Raw genomic sequence first — 16,444 nt, forward strand, 5'->3', positions numbered from 1 at the left:
CTCCTGACTCACTTGGGCCTTTTCAGTGTATTGCACAGGAAAGCCAAGTTCACTGGAAATCTAAAAGCATTTTTTAAAGGAAAAGATTACTTCTGTGCAAAGCTGTATTGATGGAAAGTTGATCAGAAGTTTCTTCTAATGCCTCATTATTTAATCTGTGACCTTATTTTGTCCTTGGAGTGGTCCTTGTTACCTTAGAGTACAAGCATATTGTGTAGCAGAAATTTAATTGCTTTGTTCAGTGAGGAGGGAACATGACTGTGCTGTAAAGTTGCATTGGCTGCACCGTGCCAGGAGGGAGCCTTGTAAGCAGCACCTCATGAACAGTATTTATTAGCATGGCAAATATTTTTCTTTGTGCTAAACTCAAGTCTTACATGCTGCTCTTTTGTAAAGGATTCATTTACTAGTAAATTTGCTTTTGTGAATTACCAAAGTTTTGAATAATAATCTTTAATTTCTCTCCTGACATAAGTTCTTTGCTCAATGGTGTTTAGGTTCTGCCTGGGATTTTATAATATGACTTGCCTTGCTAATGCTGCAATGCTCTTTTTTCTCTCATTTTGTCACATACAAACATGCTGGAAACCCATCTACAGAGCAGCTTCTCTTCAGCATTCTGAGTACACAGCTCTGCTGGCAAGCCTCAGGATGGAAGCTGGTTGCCTGCAAAGGGCAGGAAAATAGTGTTTCAAGCATTTTAAGCATTTTAAATTTCTTATCCTTTTGCTGAGGAATCAGATACTGATCACTGCTGGAGAGACAGTGGAGGCACCATGGGTGAATAGTCTGAGCTGGTACTACAAATCCCATGCTCCTGCTTTTATGTGGAAAGGTATCACTTTCAATATGGTACCTATATGATTCATGGTTTGTTAATCTTAGTATAGACAGGTCTTGCATTGGTCCTTTTAAGACTTCTTGTCTCAACCATTTACTATCAGTGCAGTTATTTCATATTTAGCTTACCAAGGGAGGTGCCATGTGAGACCAAACCATCATTAAAAAGGAGGATTCAGAGCTAAGATACCAACAACAGCTGTGGGTAGAAGATTTGGTCCTCACTTGGGCTTACAAGAGTTGCAGGTGTAGCTTGTTGATTGAAAGCTCCTTAAATTGAAGCTGTTTTATTCCTGTGATAGAACAGTGGCTGGACACCATTTGGTTTACTTACACATTTCCTGTCATGTTCTTTTTCTTGGTGATGAGCCACCAGAAAGTCTGGTTTGTTAGATCAGAAGGAGGATATTGCTTCTTCAGAAACACCCAGTTGGACTTTGCATTTAGGTTACAGGCATCAGATATATGTAATTTTTGTTTGCATGCAATTAACAAATACCCTCCATCACTGAGTCACATGGATTCAGAGTTATGTTGCATAAAAGATGATGTTTCTATTTTGGAAAGACTTGTGTAGGTAAATTTTTTACATTATTTCATTGTTGTGAAAGTGCCCAACTGATGTTAGTCAAAAAAGAGAAGGAAAAAGTTAATGACAAACAACAGATCCTAGACTGACCCAAAAAGGGGCAGCCTTCCAAGAAAGCATGGAAGCTTTGGAATTCTTTCCCTGTTATATTTTTGGACAGTGCTAAACTCAGGCTGTGTTTTGAAGATTTTTTTTTTAATGTTCTTCCAGCTTTAAAGCAATTTTCTTACACCTAGAGAAATTTGAGACTGTGCTTGTTGAATTCAAAGGAGACAAATGTGAGTTGGTGCTGTCATGGTTCTGCTTTGTAAAGTTGCATGTCAAGAGGTAAATAACATACAGAAAATAACATACAGGCAGGTTTTTACCAGCCTTACTATTTTAGACTAGGCTTATACAAAAGGCTCTAATGAGATCATTAAGGGCCCAGCCACACCAAGCAGCTGCTGGGGAAATGGAGGTTTTAAGACTTAAGTTTCTTATTTAATATAAAAAGTAAAAATATCTTGTGTTTTATTTTAATCACAGGTCGACTTTACTTGGTTGATACAATAACAGGAGATCCAGGGGTTCTGCAAGCAGATGCTGAAACATACTATGAAAAACTCTTGAAGAAGTCACTGTCCACTCCTGATGTTTTTTCCATCCCTGGAAGAGGAGAGGTAGGACGCTGATGCTTCTCATGCTGCAAGTTAGACACTTGCAGATTAGTTTGTTGGTTGTGCTCATGTATGCTAATAGGGATAAACTGGTATGGCTGGATTGCAGAAAAATTCAGTAAATCCTGCATTATTTCAAATAATTTGCATGCTGTAAATGAGAGATAAGCTTAAACTCCAAGCATGAGTGTTGAAGAGGGTTTGAAGTATTCTGGTGAACTTTGCATCTTGACCTGCCTCCTGACAGGACTGAACCAAAAGGAAATTTTATGGAGATTTACACCATGGTGCTGCTCTGTGTTCTGCCTCTGCTATGCAGTTTACACAGGCATTGTGATACAGTCTATCTTTTTCCATTCTTTCCAGTACTTATATTGGTAGTTTTGAGTGTGGATTTTCCCAAAGGAATTCTGTTCCTAAGACACCTGGGTGGAATAGAGATGACTGAACAGGCCTATTAAACATTTTTACTGCAGTCAACCTATGAAACCTTTAAATCTGGCATTTTGTAGATCATAAATGGTGTGCTGAGGTACCTGTTATTGTGCTATCAAAGCAGAAATTGGATTAGTTAAAATGAATGTTTGGAATACAGTAGCTTTTCTGCAATTTAGGAAAATAATATGCAGTAGTTTCCAGAAAAATGCTGTTCCAGGTGGGATCAGCTTCAGCTTTGAGCTGGGAGTGTAACGGGGTTTAAATACTCTTTTAATGCCCTCTAGTGGAGCCTGTGGGGCTAAATACAGAGGGAACATGCAAAGATCCCCCAGTTTAGGGCTTCTGTGTCCTTACCTTCCATGCCTGCTTGTACTTGCAGAGGTTCATTTGCTGTTCCAGTAGGAGGAAGAGAAGGTTAAAATCCCAGGCAGTGCTCTGTGTATTCCTGCAAAAGCCACACACACTGAGATCAGTTAAAGATGAACTTCTGGCTTTTGATTCACAACTGTCTTGATTTTGTGGCTTGTCACCAGCCCTTAAATATATCACATGACTGATTTGAGTCTCATAGCAACACATTTCTCTTTGCATTCATTTAATTCAGGTCTAATCTAATCTGCAGTCAGCCAGTCAAGGGCATAAGTAATGGTAGTGTTCTTGCTGTATTGTCTTTTTCCTTATAGTCTATAATAAATAGCTCAAAGAATGTTGATGTTTTGTAATTTAAAATAATTCAAATGTAATAAGGCAAAACTCCCATTCCCAGTGAACATCCCAGCTAACAGTCTCTATTATAGACCCACAACCTGAGGCATGAGGGGTTTGGTGTTTGAATAATGGCTGCATTACCAAACATTTTTTTCCCCTTCTGAATTAAAGCAGGTTTGAAGTGGCAGGACTGGCAACAGTGAATAATTATTTAGCAGGAGTTAAGTGGCTGTCAGCCCCTTTGCTGGGGTCACAGAACTTCTTTTTGGTGTGGCTTGGTCAAGCATTCAGGCCACAAATAGCAAGGATTACTGCAAGTCAGGATGAGAGCCCCACAGGTTGGCAGCAGCCACACACAAAGCTGTGCTTGGCTCATGCTGCTCTTGTTAACACCTGTGAAAGTGCACATTACCTTATCAAACAAAGTAACAATCATGGCAGTATTGGAAGTAGTCCTGGCCTCTTCATTATGGAAATGCTCCCAGGTGCTGTAATGACATTGATGCTGTTATGTTTGAAGCATGCAAAGAACAACTGAATCCCCAGATTTAGGCAAGCTCATGAATACAGATTTCAAGCAGTTTTCAAGTTGTTGGGTTTTTTTTTCCTGGAGTCCAGTGTTTGCATAGATGCTTCCAGGATTCTGGCACTCATCAACTACTGAACACTGGTTTCAGCTTAGAGTTGTTATCCAGAATAATCCATATTCATATTTCTTCCATGTACCAAGAAATATTAAATGTAACACGTGACTGATTTGAGTTTCATAGCAAACTGACAAATGGGTGCAATTAGAGAGAGAGGCACACCCACACATACACAATGGACCAGATTTTGGAAAGTACAGTACATACTGTGCTAAGTCATGCACGCTCTTCGCCTGTACCTAAGCTTACATGACAGCATTTGCAATATTCATATGGAAATCGTCATTTCTATGCATATAGAGCTGTTTGAGCACAGTAATTTTGTGTTTGTGTCACATCATTTAAAAGTTTAGTCTAAGAGCAGAAGCTTGGGAGCTGCATTTTGATTTTAGCTTTGCCTTCAGCTTAACCACCTTGTGCCAATTATCTGCCCTCGCTGTGCCTGGAAGATAAACTGCCCAGGCACTGCCCTAATGCTTTGATACTCCCTGTACCCTGAGGCTTAATTCATTGTTTGCAAAACACCACAAATACTCAGCTGGAGGATGCTGTAAGAAGTGCAAGTTGTTTTCATTTGATGTGTCTGGTCTTTCATGACACCATTTGTCTGCGTGTGACAGTGCTCAAACCAGGTTATGTGCTAACCAGGGCAAGTCAGCATTAAGGTCTTCACTAACTTCAGTAGCTTGATTTCTTTTAAATTAACTTTCCTTATGGATGATATTAGAATATTATGTGTATTTCAGTGCCTTGAAGTTGAGGATTGAGAGGGTGTTGTGCTAAGCTTGTACCATGCATGTCAGCAAAACATGTCATAAGTGCATCTGATATGTGAAGTACTTGTTGTGAGCTTTGCAGTACAAAGAGCTACAGGGCTTGTTTGTTTTTTAGGTTAAACTTGAAGATTCCTGTGTGTCTTTTGTCCCTCTCTACCGAAATAATCCTACTTGCAAACTGTTGCTGTTAACTGATCCAAAGGATAAAAAGACAGGTTAGAATTGGTCAAAATATTTTGAAATTTGAGTAGTTGTAATTTCTTTACCTTTAAGATGGTCTGTTTGTTTATGTATTTAAATATTCTGGGTTTTGTTTTGAATATGAAGTGGTTTCAGTTTATCTGTCAAGGATTTTTGTCAGTGGGCTGCTGATTAGATGGAAGAATTGATAATCAGGGCTTTTAAATTCTATGCATAAATTCTCTGCTGATAGCTGAAAAATCTCCTTGGGTAAATCTGTTATTCTTTCTGAATTTATTCAACAGGATAATATTTTTCTAATTCAGAATGATGTGAAATTTAAACACAATATGGTTTGGATAGAATCCTGAAATCCTTAAACAATAAAATACAGGTATGAAATTGTATTGCTTCTTACTGATTCTTATTAATATTATTTTTTTGTTTTGTTTTATAATATTTTTTTCAGTCCTAGGTTTAATTGAGTTTTATTTCCAGTACTGGTGTGTGAGGACTGGTGTGTAGATTAGGTGAGGAGTGTTGGTGTTGTTGTGAAGCAATGGGCTGTAGAGTTTTTGGAATATCTGCAACGAGGACATGAACTTTTATATTGACTCACTGTGTCACTTAGGAAATACAGAACACATGAAACCTGTTAAACTTCCAGCTTCCAAATGTGGCAGCCAGCTAACGACATCTGTCATTAAAAGTGTACTTTTTTGAAAGGATAAGCTATAAATTATACCTGAAAGGCTTTAATAGCCAGTATTCTTAATAATACAGCAAAGGCAGAGCAAAATCCTCTGTTCAGTTCCAAATGTGGCAGGTAATGATCTTGTACTCCTAGAACAGGTTCTGTTAGTGCAAGTGTTCATTGTTCAGTCCTACCCTGTGACCAGGAAATTTTTTCAGAAGAACAAAAAGCAGATTAGGATCACCTGTGGTTAGAGGTGAGCTCTGCAGTTTCCCAGCTCCTTCTGCACAGGATTTCAGTTGGGCCTTTGCTAATGGGCTGTGGTTCACAGGACAAGGTGGGAGACCTTTCCAAGTTCCAGCTGTAGTCAAAGGACTTCCTGGTCCCTCTAAAACTATTGATGTAGAATTACTCTTCTGACACTAATTTATGTACTCCATTAGTGTTTTTCTGAAGAGAGAAACACTGGTGTGATAAAGGGGAGAAGCATCTACACCTGAGGCCAGACTGGCTCTTGGTGCAGTTGTGCTCATCTCCTGACTCATGTTCAAAGGAACATGGCTGAAAACAGCACTGAGTTAGTTTAGGCTTCACAAGAGGAATTGGGATCTGTAACTACAGTGCAGAAACAAAAGATTACTAAACATATGCAGGTGAAAGTGCATTTAGCACAGCTCTTCAGTTAAATGATCTCATTTAGTATTAGGAACAAGAAGTATTAATGAGATACAAGCACACAAGGAAAAATGATTTCTCACAGGAACGAGTCAAACAAGTCCAATTGGAGCCTAAATTACCTGATAACTATCTTCATTAAAAGCTTAAACCTACCAGAATAAACACCTTATTATATTATAAACAACAGCCTGACTGACTGCTGTGACCCCCCCTTGCAAAATTTCAGCTCAAGTTACCAGTCCAGAGTCAGAGGAACAGAGACATCTCTAAGCCTGCTGCATCACCTGGCTTTTGATATTTCCTTCCAAAAGTTCTGGAAGTTCTTTGTTTCTGGATTTTCTATACTATAAACATGTGACCAGTCTTCCTGCTCACATCAGGTTTGACCGATGTGATTTTTTTTTTTCAGATGAGTGTTAAAAAATTTTCATTAGTTCTTTAAAGCCTGCTGGGATGTGTGTGCATACCTATACAGATGGGTTTATACATCAGAAGTATTTTGTCCTAATTTTTTTCCAACAGCTCAGCAGATTTGGAATTGACAGTTAGGATGGCAGACTGTGCTAATGGGGAAACTCCACCTGGATTTGCTCACCTACATGACCTTTTGTTCTGACCAGTGAGCAGCTCAAATTAATTCAGAACCAATTCCTTCAGAGAAAGGCAATATATTTTAACTTAGTCTTTGTTACTTTAAGGATATTTGACTTTAGGGGCAGAAAATGAAAACATTTAACAAGTTACATAATTTTCTTTTCCTGACTTGAGCTTTGCACTTTCCTTATGAAACAAGTTTCATCCAGATGGAAGGGGGAAACAGTCTTGCTGTGGTTAATATCTTCTCTTCCTCTACCTGTCCTCTACCTCTGCATTTTAGTTTTCTTCCACAGCAGAAGCACTCTTAGAAGCAAATTTCCTGGTTGTCCCCAAATACTGTGTTTCAGTTTGATGGCATTTAATTCTTGAGAATTGGTTTAAAGAGGGGTGGATTCCACCGCTGAGATTTATTTCTGATCATCTTGATAAGATGGGTTGTCCAGAAGCGATGAGTAGCTTGTGGTTTGAAATGATCTGCATATTTCAAAGAGAAAATGAGAATGGCAGCTTTTCTGTAGGACTTGGTCTTGGTTGGAAGCATTTTAAATTTATTTTTGATGGGCTGAGTGTTGTGTTCTGTTCGTATATCTGTACAGATATTTTTATGAGAATGTAAATTGCATTGTAAGGGCATACAGAGCATAACATGGGTGATTAACATCTTTATAACACTAAATAAACATACCTTATTGTGGCATTTTCTGTATGCTGCATGTAATAATTCACAATAACTGTGAGATGCCTTGGAACATTTATCACAAGACATTTGCAACAAATCACTGAGTGAAGCCTGAACAGTAGAAGAAAATGTAACTGGTAACAGGAAAGATCTATCTGAGAAACTTGAACGGCTGCCATTCCAGCAGGAATCTGCCTGCCTCCCAAACTTTAATATATTTGTTTTGATAAAATTCCTAGAAAAGGGTGAGAAATGCTCTTATTCCATTTTAACAACAGGGAACTGTGGGGCCCAGCTAGTTCAGAGTATGTCAGTGCTGCAGAATGCACTTCAGAGTAGGATTTCTGACCTTGTTCCAGTATCAGAGTATTTCCACAGTGGAAGCCTTACAAAAGTGACCTCTTTAAGTGTGTCAGCAATCTGAAAGAGTGACAGGATTAAGGTAAAGATGACTTTACAGAAAGTGCCACTACTCTATCTTAGATATTTATTAACTCTAATTACATCTCTCATATGTAACATCACCTTTATTTAGTTTGTAACTGAGGGATGTCTTTCAGCAATTCAGATAAGGCAGGGGAAAAAGAAGAGCCAAGATGGATGTTGCTTTATTTTTTCTTCTTTGCTCTGTGTGTAGAATCCTGATGTACACATTTCATTTAAATAGTTGCACACCAGTGTGGGAACATTTGGCCGGCATAGCCTAGGAAGTAAAAATATAATCCAGGCCTGAGTTGGGAAGGGATCCATGTTTGCCCAGCAAAAGTAGACATTTCATAATCACAATTGCATTATGCTTGGTGCCTAATTCAGTTCAGTCCTGGATTTCAAACACCCTGTGCTGTGGAATCCTGTGCTCCACTGCCTGTCAGCTTCTTGCAACACTCTGTGTTTGTCTGAGTGCAGGTGATGAAAGTACTGAGGTTTAGCAAGCTGGTGCTTACAGGGCAATGTGTAAACCCCATTAATTGTGACCTGAAATTCATTTCACCTGTGCTTGCAACTGCACAATCAAGCACATCAGGTTTTGCAGTTGCAAGGTCACTGCAGTCACACACATCCTGATTCACAGGGTGCAGGTGATGTGTGCTGGCAGTAACTCCATCTCCTGTGATCAGGTGAACTTGACTGAATGTTTTGGAAAGAATAACAAGACTGGGAAGGGAGAGAGAGGGAACATGTGGTCTCACAAATCATGTTTGCATTTGAAGTAGTGTTCCTCAAAGTTGATTATAAAATGAAAATGAGAGTATGGGGAAGCATGGATGGATTTAACTGCGGACCAGATGTTGACTTGAAAAATGATAACAAAAAGCAAAGTACATATGTTTGTGTGAAATCTGGAGAAATGTTTTTTCCTTCAAGGAAGGCATCCATATAGATAAGGTTGCTCAAGTAATGTGATGTGACAGTTGCTATGTCAACTAGTGTTCCCTTCCACACATTTAAATTATTGAATAGCACAGTAAATGTTCTATAAAAGCAACTCCTTCCAACGTGGTTATGCATCTTCCTGTTTTCCTCAAAGCTTTTAAAAACTTTTCTGACCTTTACTATGTGTCTTGTATGTCTGAACTGTGTGCCAAACCTCTTTGCAGCCCTTATTAAAGTCAGCATTTGGCCCATTATGTCCCCTTTGTGTGACTCAGCTCCCTTTGTAGCTGCATGTTTCATGGATGTGTAATGGAGCAGTGGCTGCTGCATTTGAAAGCAGAGGGAAGGGTTTGAGGGAACAGATTGAATCCATCACAGAAAGAGTATGAAAATCCCATGCAAGTAAGTGCATAATATTTAATGAATTGAGTCTGCTGCTATAAACAGGCATCTGCCCTTGCGTGCAATACTTCTTCCTTGTTAACCCAGCACACAAAGTGTAATGCTTTTTGGCACATGCTTTAATAATTTATTGGAAATATAAGTTAGCTAAGCTGAATCTCCAGCCTTAAAACCAGCAGGAGTGATAGAGGCTGAAGCAAAAAGGGAAGTTAACCTGTGTGCATCAGTGACAATCATATAACCTGAGGCTAAAACAGGTAAATGATGAATCCTGTCCTTAAAGTCATTTCATTTCCTCGTGTGTGAATTTGTTTCTAACTCACAGATGGTTTTGAACTTTCCTATATTTGTCCCTAGCTGGGTAGGTTAGAGCCAGTTGTTGAAGCACTCTTTTAGGACTCAAACATGTGAACTCTGTGCTGTTCTTTGCAACATTCTTCCTATATTATATTCTGTCTTTCTATATAAAAATGGACATGGTAGGCGCCCTATTTGGTGTTCTTGAGCAATCCTGAAATCATGGCCATGTACTTTAGGTGAATGTCACCAGTGCATGGATACTAAGAATTCTTTTGGCTGAAATATTTGCTGTTTGATGTGTTTGTGGTCATAAATGATCAGATTTCTGTGTTTATTCCAATACCTCATCTAAATCCTTGAAATTTATTCTCTATCCTTTGAAATGACCCCATGTCAAAACTTTTCTTTCTGAACAAGGCTTGGAAGTAATTTCAGTGTCATTGTTGCTGCTTCAAGTCTTTTCCTTGTAAATCTATTGGCAGGCAATGAATTCTGTAGATGAACATGTAGGAGTAGGGTTTAAATACTTGTTCCTGCAAATGTGAAAAAATGAGGAAGGATGGGAAGAAGTGGGGTGCAAGTTTTGCATCACACCTACATGAGGACTTGACTTACGTGGGTTGCTGATACACTTTGCCCTGAAGCAAAAGTGTGTCTTATTATGCATGTCTATGTCTGTCTTTTGTTGATAGGAACCTCTCAGTGTGCATTTGAACCTCAGAAAATATCTGTCCATGCAGAGATTTAGGAGTCTGTACTCTAAAGCTACCCATAGATAGAAATTCAATCACAGAGAGAGCTGGAAAGCTGTTTGATAAGCAGATATGAGAATTTTCATGTTTGACTTGCATGAGTGCAAATATGTGCACTCAAATATATGCAAATATGTATGTGTAGGTAGGGGAAAGTTTGAAAGAAACTTGAAAACTGTAACCTTTATCCAGGTAGCTCCACTGTCCCAAATGCCACTCAAACCTACTCTGCTACTGAACTTAGTATTAAGCAGGAAGTGCTTTATTCACATGGAACACAGGCTGTCACACCAAAGTCACATCAATTCCTGAGAAAAATTACCTTCACTTGATGCCTCGTGCAGTACTGAAAATTGGATATCAAGGGACGCGGAGGTGAAATTGAAATACAATTGTTGTTCTTCTGTCTCACAGCAGAACAGACTGGAGTCAGCTGGAGGGAGAAGTAGGTCTGAGGCTGCCTGTGGAAAAATTGAGAACCTGCTTTGTATTTGTGGGTAACATGCTCCCCTGTTTTTGTTTCTGTAGTTTTGGCAGTTTATTTGAGCCAGCGCTGGTGGCCTGTGGAGGATGTTGTGAAGACAGCTGATCCTGCTCGAGATGGGCTCATTTTGGTGAGGATGCTATTTTGAACAGTTGCCTTTACCCTGGAACTTCCCAGCCAGAGCAATTATATGGAATTGTCTTTGGTCTCCAGCAGCTCCTGCTCTGAACCTGTGGGATCTGGGCTCTGTGGCTCACCAAGTGCTTCATGTCTCCAGGACACAGTGACATGCACGTTAGCCCTCTCTAAACAATTCTGTGCATGCAGCTTATTATTCATCTGTGGGATTTGTTGTCTTTTGGTTTTTAGTTTACCTTCACTGCCTTCTAATGGAGTAATCATAAACTGAATTACTACATTAGCAATAATTTCTCACATTAACTGTCTGGTGGGAGGTGTTACTACCCTTTGGAACAATGTCTTATCTAGCTAGTTATGATTTTTTTCCCCTTGGATAATGTTTATATTGTATTCATTTTATGAAATGGTTGCTATTTAGTCATTTCTATATCCATAATTCTTTTTCCAAATAAATTATCTTGGTAGATAAATTATCTTGGTAAGATAGAACTACTTTTTCATAATTGGAAAGATTTGGGTAGCCTGGAGTCTGTTTGCAACCAAAAAGTCAGATGCCTGCTGCGTATGAGCTGTGTTGTCATGAGCTTATTAAGTCAGTTTTTTTTCCTACCCAACTCTCAGTATTTTTGGTCCTTAATGATTCCATTCCTTTATCATTTTTTCCTGTCATACATAGTGTTTAATTATTTGCAGAATTAAGTAGGCTTTTTATGAGTAACTGAACTGGAGGCATTTTGAGATACCAATCCTTGCAAGATAGAACCTGGAGCAGGGACACAGACCTTCTGGCTTTCAAGCATCTCTGTATCAACAGAGAATGAAAAATAATGTCTGAAAATAGAAATCTTACCCCCTCTAGCTCATTGCTGAAAGGTAAATTGCCATTATATGTGGAAACTCTCATTTCTTTTTCAGCATTCATATGAAGCTTGTTGGCAGCAGTTTTTACCTTGATGATCAATATAATCTTGTTCCTTTAGATTCCTTCATCTCCCTCCCCTGTCAGTTGTCTCCTAAGAATTCAGCACAGAATGATTGTTCATGTTACACCTAGATTACAGCTGGTTGGGACAGACCATTCTCTGTTTTGTACAGTGTCTAACTCAGTAAGGTCCTGGCCCACGAAGTTCTTAAATTCTGTGACAACACAGGTAATAGAGGAGAGGTGACCAGGCCCACAGTGTGAATCCAATCTTCATTTCACTTTTGAGCAGGATTAGATTGCCTTGATCCTGGTTCCAAATCTGTGACTGCAATCAAGATAGTTCTGCTGCTTTAGAATTCCTCTCTGTGACAACAAGAGATATGTCAAGCTTTATAAATAGGTACTAAATTATTCTATGCCCACTGGATAGAGGGTGAAACACTAGGAAAAACTGTTTTTGTTGTTGTAGCTGAACCAACTCAGGAGGTATTTTCCCCAAATTAAGTGTATGTGTTTCCTGACCTCCTCCTTCCCAGCCTCTTTTGATTTTGAAACCTTTTATGAGATGCAAAGTACTATTCTCTGCCTCATTTTTCTTTGGTCTGTTTTTGTTTGTTCTCTTAGGTCCAGACATTTGGAGAAAGGATTGTCCTCTTTGTTCTGAACTGCATTATTTTTGGAATGCTGGAAGGGAGTTCAGCTAATGATGCATTCTTTCTACCTCACTCTGCCACCGAGCGTGCCAAGATACTCTGGAGGAACGGCGAGGCTGCTGCCTTTTACTCGGTCAAGATGAAAGGTAAGGTCATTTTAGAGACACATTTCCACTGGTTCCTAATAGCTAGAAATGTAATCCTTTTGTTTATCTTTCAGTATAAATAATCCTGGCTCTCATTTACATTTTTATATGAAATCTCCCTCAGAATTAATCTGGGGAACAAACCTTCCCAGAATTTGGAAGCCATCCATGTTATTTTCATTTAAACATGATAGTTCCGAGCTCCATTCTGATCTGAGGTACTGGCTTACTCCAATAAAATGTGCTTAATGCAGCCAAGTAGGAGGTTGTACATCTAGGAACAAAGAATGTAGGGCCTATCCACAGGATGGAGAACTGCATCCTGGAAAGAATGATACCTGAAAAAGGAGTGCAGTTCCCAGTGGATAAACATATTGGGAGTTGGTGGTGGCAAGAAGAGGAAGGATCTTTGGATGTGTGAGGAGCCGTGGCTGGGTTGTGTAGAGGAAAGTGTGTGCACTAGATCACTCCTGGAATGCTTTATGCAGTTGTGGTACTCCCAGTTTAAAGGATGATGATTAATTGATTTCATAATTAATTGATTAAGTAGCATAGAAAAGAAAATGTGTTTTAATTCTTTAGGGATACTTTATTAACTTTAGTAAAGGTCTTATTAAACACAGAGTCTGTATTAATGCAAATAATTGCTGTCAACCAGTCTGGAGTGGAAGAGGCTTAATTGGAATAATTCCAGTTTTGCAGTTGAGCCTGTGCCCCCATGTGGGAGCTGGTTACCAGCCTGTGCTTAAGATTCATGGGAATCACTTTGATACCAGCAGTTTAAACACAGAGAAGGTGTGATCTTTGGAAGTAAGATATTGCCCAAGTCAGGACTTGATAGCCCTCCATCCAAAATGGCAGAAAAAAACCCAGCTTGAGAGATGGGTTGTTTTGGATTCCAGAGGACACTCTGAAGGTGCCTCTCTGCTGCAGTCCCAAAGGCCAGCAACAAGAGATGTTCTGCTCCTTGGGATGGAAAAATCCTGGTACACACAGAGGTGTAGCTTGTACAGCGCCGTGCTGGTGCTGCTGCACCATCAGTGAGGAATCTGGACTCAGCCTCTGATCAAGGAGCCCTGTCTGTGTCTCTGATTATGCTCATGAACTGGTTTGTAATGCCAAACACAAGTGCATTTTCCTTTAAGTCCATAAATATTCCTGAGCAAAGCTTTTGGAAAGAAACACTTGTAGGGGCTGTAATGATTCATGCTCCAGTGAAATGAATGTGCACAGTAGTCTGTTATGGGTGGAGTATTAGCCAAGTTGAAACTGTTTCTGAGTAAGTTGAGAGTCACAGTTTGGTTTTAAACCAGGTCCACATAAAATACAAATCCTTCAAGTCCAGCTTTGTCAGCATCTGCCTTTTCTTGCCAGTGTTTTTTTTTTTTCTCTGGGCAGCTATATTTGTTAGTTGTTGGCCTGTGTCACAAATTGCTGCAGTCTTTTGCCAAAGCCTTTTCGGGAAGCTTGAAGCTGATTGTTTTTGCTGCTTTTTGCTATTTGATGTACGCATTTAGAAAATAATTCCTCTTCCTGAAGTTCTGTGATTTCAGTTTCATACCAGCCATGCTGTGGCTGATTCTGTTCTCTCTACTTTTTAGAAGAGCCCTGGATTTATTAGGCCCAAAACAGACTAAGATAAATATCTTCACTCAGAAGCTGTATTTCACAAGGTTGTTTTGCATATTTTCATAATTAATTTTTAAAAATTATATTATAAGTTCTTTTTCCTTTTGCTGTCCTGGTCAGAACATTTAGTAGAGGCAGCTTTAACTACAGGAATTTTTATTGTGCTGGTCCTAGGAAAAAATTATTTTCCTTTGTGCCCACCATGTGATTCTGATTCCTTTTATTTCCATGCCCTGCAATTACCTGACCATTCTTTCCAGTATGATTTTTTCACTGGATAATTGAGATTCTCATATTGATGTTGTATTCAACTGTATTTCTCATCTGTGAATTTTTCATTATCTACAGCATGACAAAAAACATGCTTCAGTGGAGGCAAATAAGCCAGAAAAGGTCTGTGGAGCATGGCTCTTTCAAACATAAGTCTTCTGGGTGAATCACAGAAGTGGTGACCAAGGAACAGTGAGTCTGTTCTATCTTTGCTACAGATTTAATGTGTCGTTATGCAAACTAAATTTTCAATGGACTTCAATGATTCCAATTAACTATCTTGGCAATACTGTAATGTCATTTCCATTTGCCAATTCCTAGGTGGCCTGTACAAAGTGAACTCGGTAATTTTGGTTCAGTTCCATGCTTCCATCCATCTTATGACCACCCTTAGCTGGATCTCTTTTAATAGTCCAGCTAAAGAGGCACAGATGGTCTCGAGCACCCTCCTTGCTCAGAGATGCAGTAACCTCTGCAAATCAAGGTTTTGAGACAATTTGGCCACTCCTGGCACTGGCCACCCTGCACCTGTTGTATAGATAAACAGAAGTCTCATTCTTCAAGGCTATCACTTTTCGTGAGCATTAGACACCTTTATTAAAGCAAAATTTATTCATGACTGCACAGATCATCAACTTGGCCTCTCTGGAATGTGCCTATTCCTGTCCAATGACAGGCATGGAGCATTTACCACTGGGTATCCTAAAGATTGATGAGATGTACTAAGCCACTAATGAGGCTGATAAGACACTTTGTCACGTGCCAAGATAAATGTCTCCAATTTTATCTATGTCAGCGGCTTCCATATCAGACAGCAGAGCAGTTAGACCTCACTAAATGGAGCTACTTAAAGGTACAATAGGAAACAACAGTTCCCTCTTCCTGTACCTTCCTCTACAGGCAGCAACCTGAAAATGAAATATTTTGCAGAAAGCCTTCATGTTGATACTTGGGGTTTGGGATCTGTTTTATGCTGTTTAAAGTATTTATTTCATGCTCTGTGTGAAAACCTCAGAAAGAATGTGTTCTGTGGGGTGATGTAGGATTAATTACCACGGTTACTGACACTTGTTTCTTGTGCAGTGAGACTATGTAATTCCCTGAAAGTTTTTCCTTTCTTATTTACTGAGGACTAATAATTACTGAAAATGGACTTTACCACCTTCACATAAATGCCAGGAGAATGTAGAAGATTCATGATGCAAATAAATCAACAAGAAAGTTAGAGGATGCAGTGAGCCAGGAGTGTCTTAGTGCTTTTAAGAGCAAACCAGAACAAAATCCCTTTTTTATAGACTTTTTTTTTTCCCCTACTGTTATGTATTAGTGTTTCTGTAACACACATGAGCTGCCCAGCTGCAGACCAAGCTGTCTGCGGTATGAAAAACAAAAGAGTCAGATTGTCAAAGCTTGTCCCTTCCCTCCTGACAAATCTTAGTAGTAAAATCTGGAGTGATGTGAATCAAACCAGCCTTAACCAAACAGAGTCCTCTGAGAAGGCTGTAAAACATACAGGTGTATCAGGAGTAAGTGCATTGTTGGCTTCTCATTCATTCGATAGAAATGCTCCACAAGTCACAGTTTGGGAACTCCTGACTGCAAAAACTCTTAAGCAGATGTGGATTAGGCAGAAAAGCATCCCTGGCCCTATCTCTGCTTTTTTCCTACACCAGAGCCTTAGAGATGGTCCTTGGAAGTGGCTTCCTGAGCTCAAATTCATTTCACACCTTTCTTCATACAAGCCTTTGGAAATGCCTTTTGATATTGGTGGCCCAGGTGCTATCCTGTAGAAAGAGATCCTTAAAAAGAAAACAGGATTTTATTTTTTAATCAATTACATAAATTTCTTTCAAAAAAAAAAAAAAATCAGCATTGAATTTAAC

At 39.2% G+C, this 16,444-nt stretch overlaps 1 protein-coding gene across 1 annotated transcript in view; it reads left to right on the top strand.

The window, feature by feature from the left end:
* The window catches only part of LOC128934885 (protein FAM169B-like), a 39,508-nt gene that overhangs the window by 9,905 nt on the left and 13,159 nt on the right, over positions 1 to 16,444 (top strand). Inside the window, exons 2-5 of the mRNA XM_054272804.1 lie at positions 1,958 to 2,091; positions 4,773 to 4,872; positions 10,842 to 10,927; positions 12,488 to 12,662. Coding sequence (XP_054128779.1) covers positions 1,958 to 2,091; positions 4,773 to 4,872; positions 10,842 to 10,927; positions 12,488 to 12,662 — 495 coding nt within the window. The remainder of the gene's footprint in view (positions 1 to 1,957; positions 2,092 to 4,772; positions 4,873 to 10,841; positions 10,928 to 12,487; positions 12,663 to 16,444) is intronic.

Source organism: Melozone crissalis, unplaced genomic scaffold, assembly GCF_028551555.1.
Source record: "Melozone crissalis strain CALT ecotype California unplaced genomic scaffold, PUWL_Pcris_2 ptg000014l_1, whole genome shotgun sequence".
Lineage (NCBI taxonomy): Eukaryota > Metazoa > Chordata > Aves > Passeriformes > Passerellidae > Melozone > Melozone crissalis.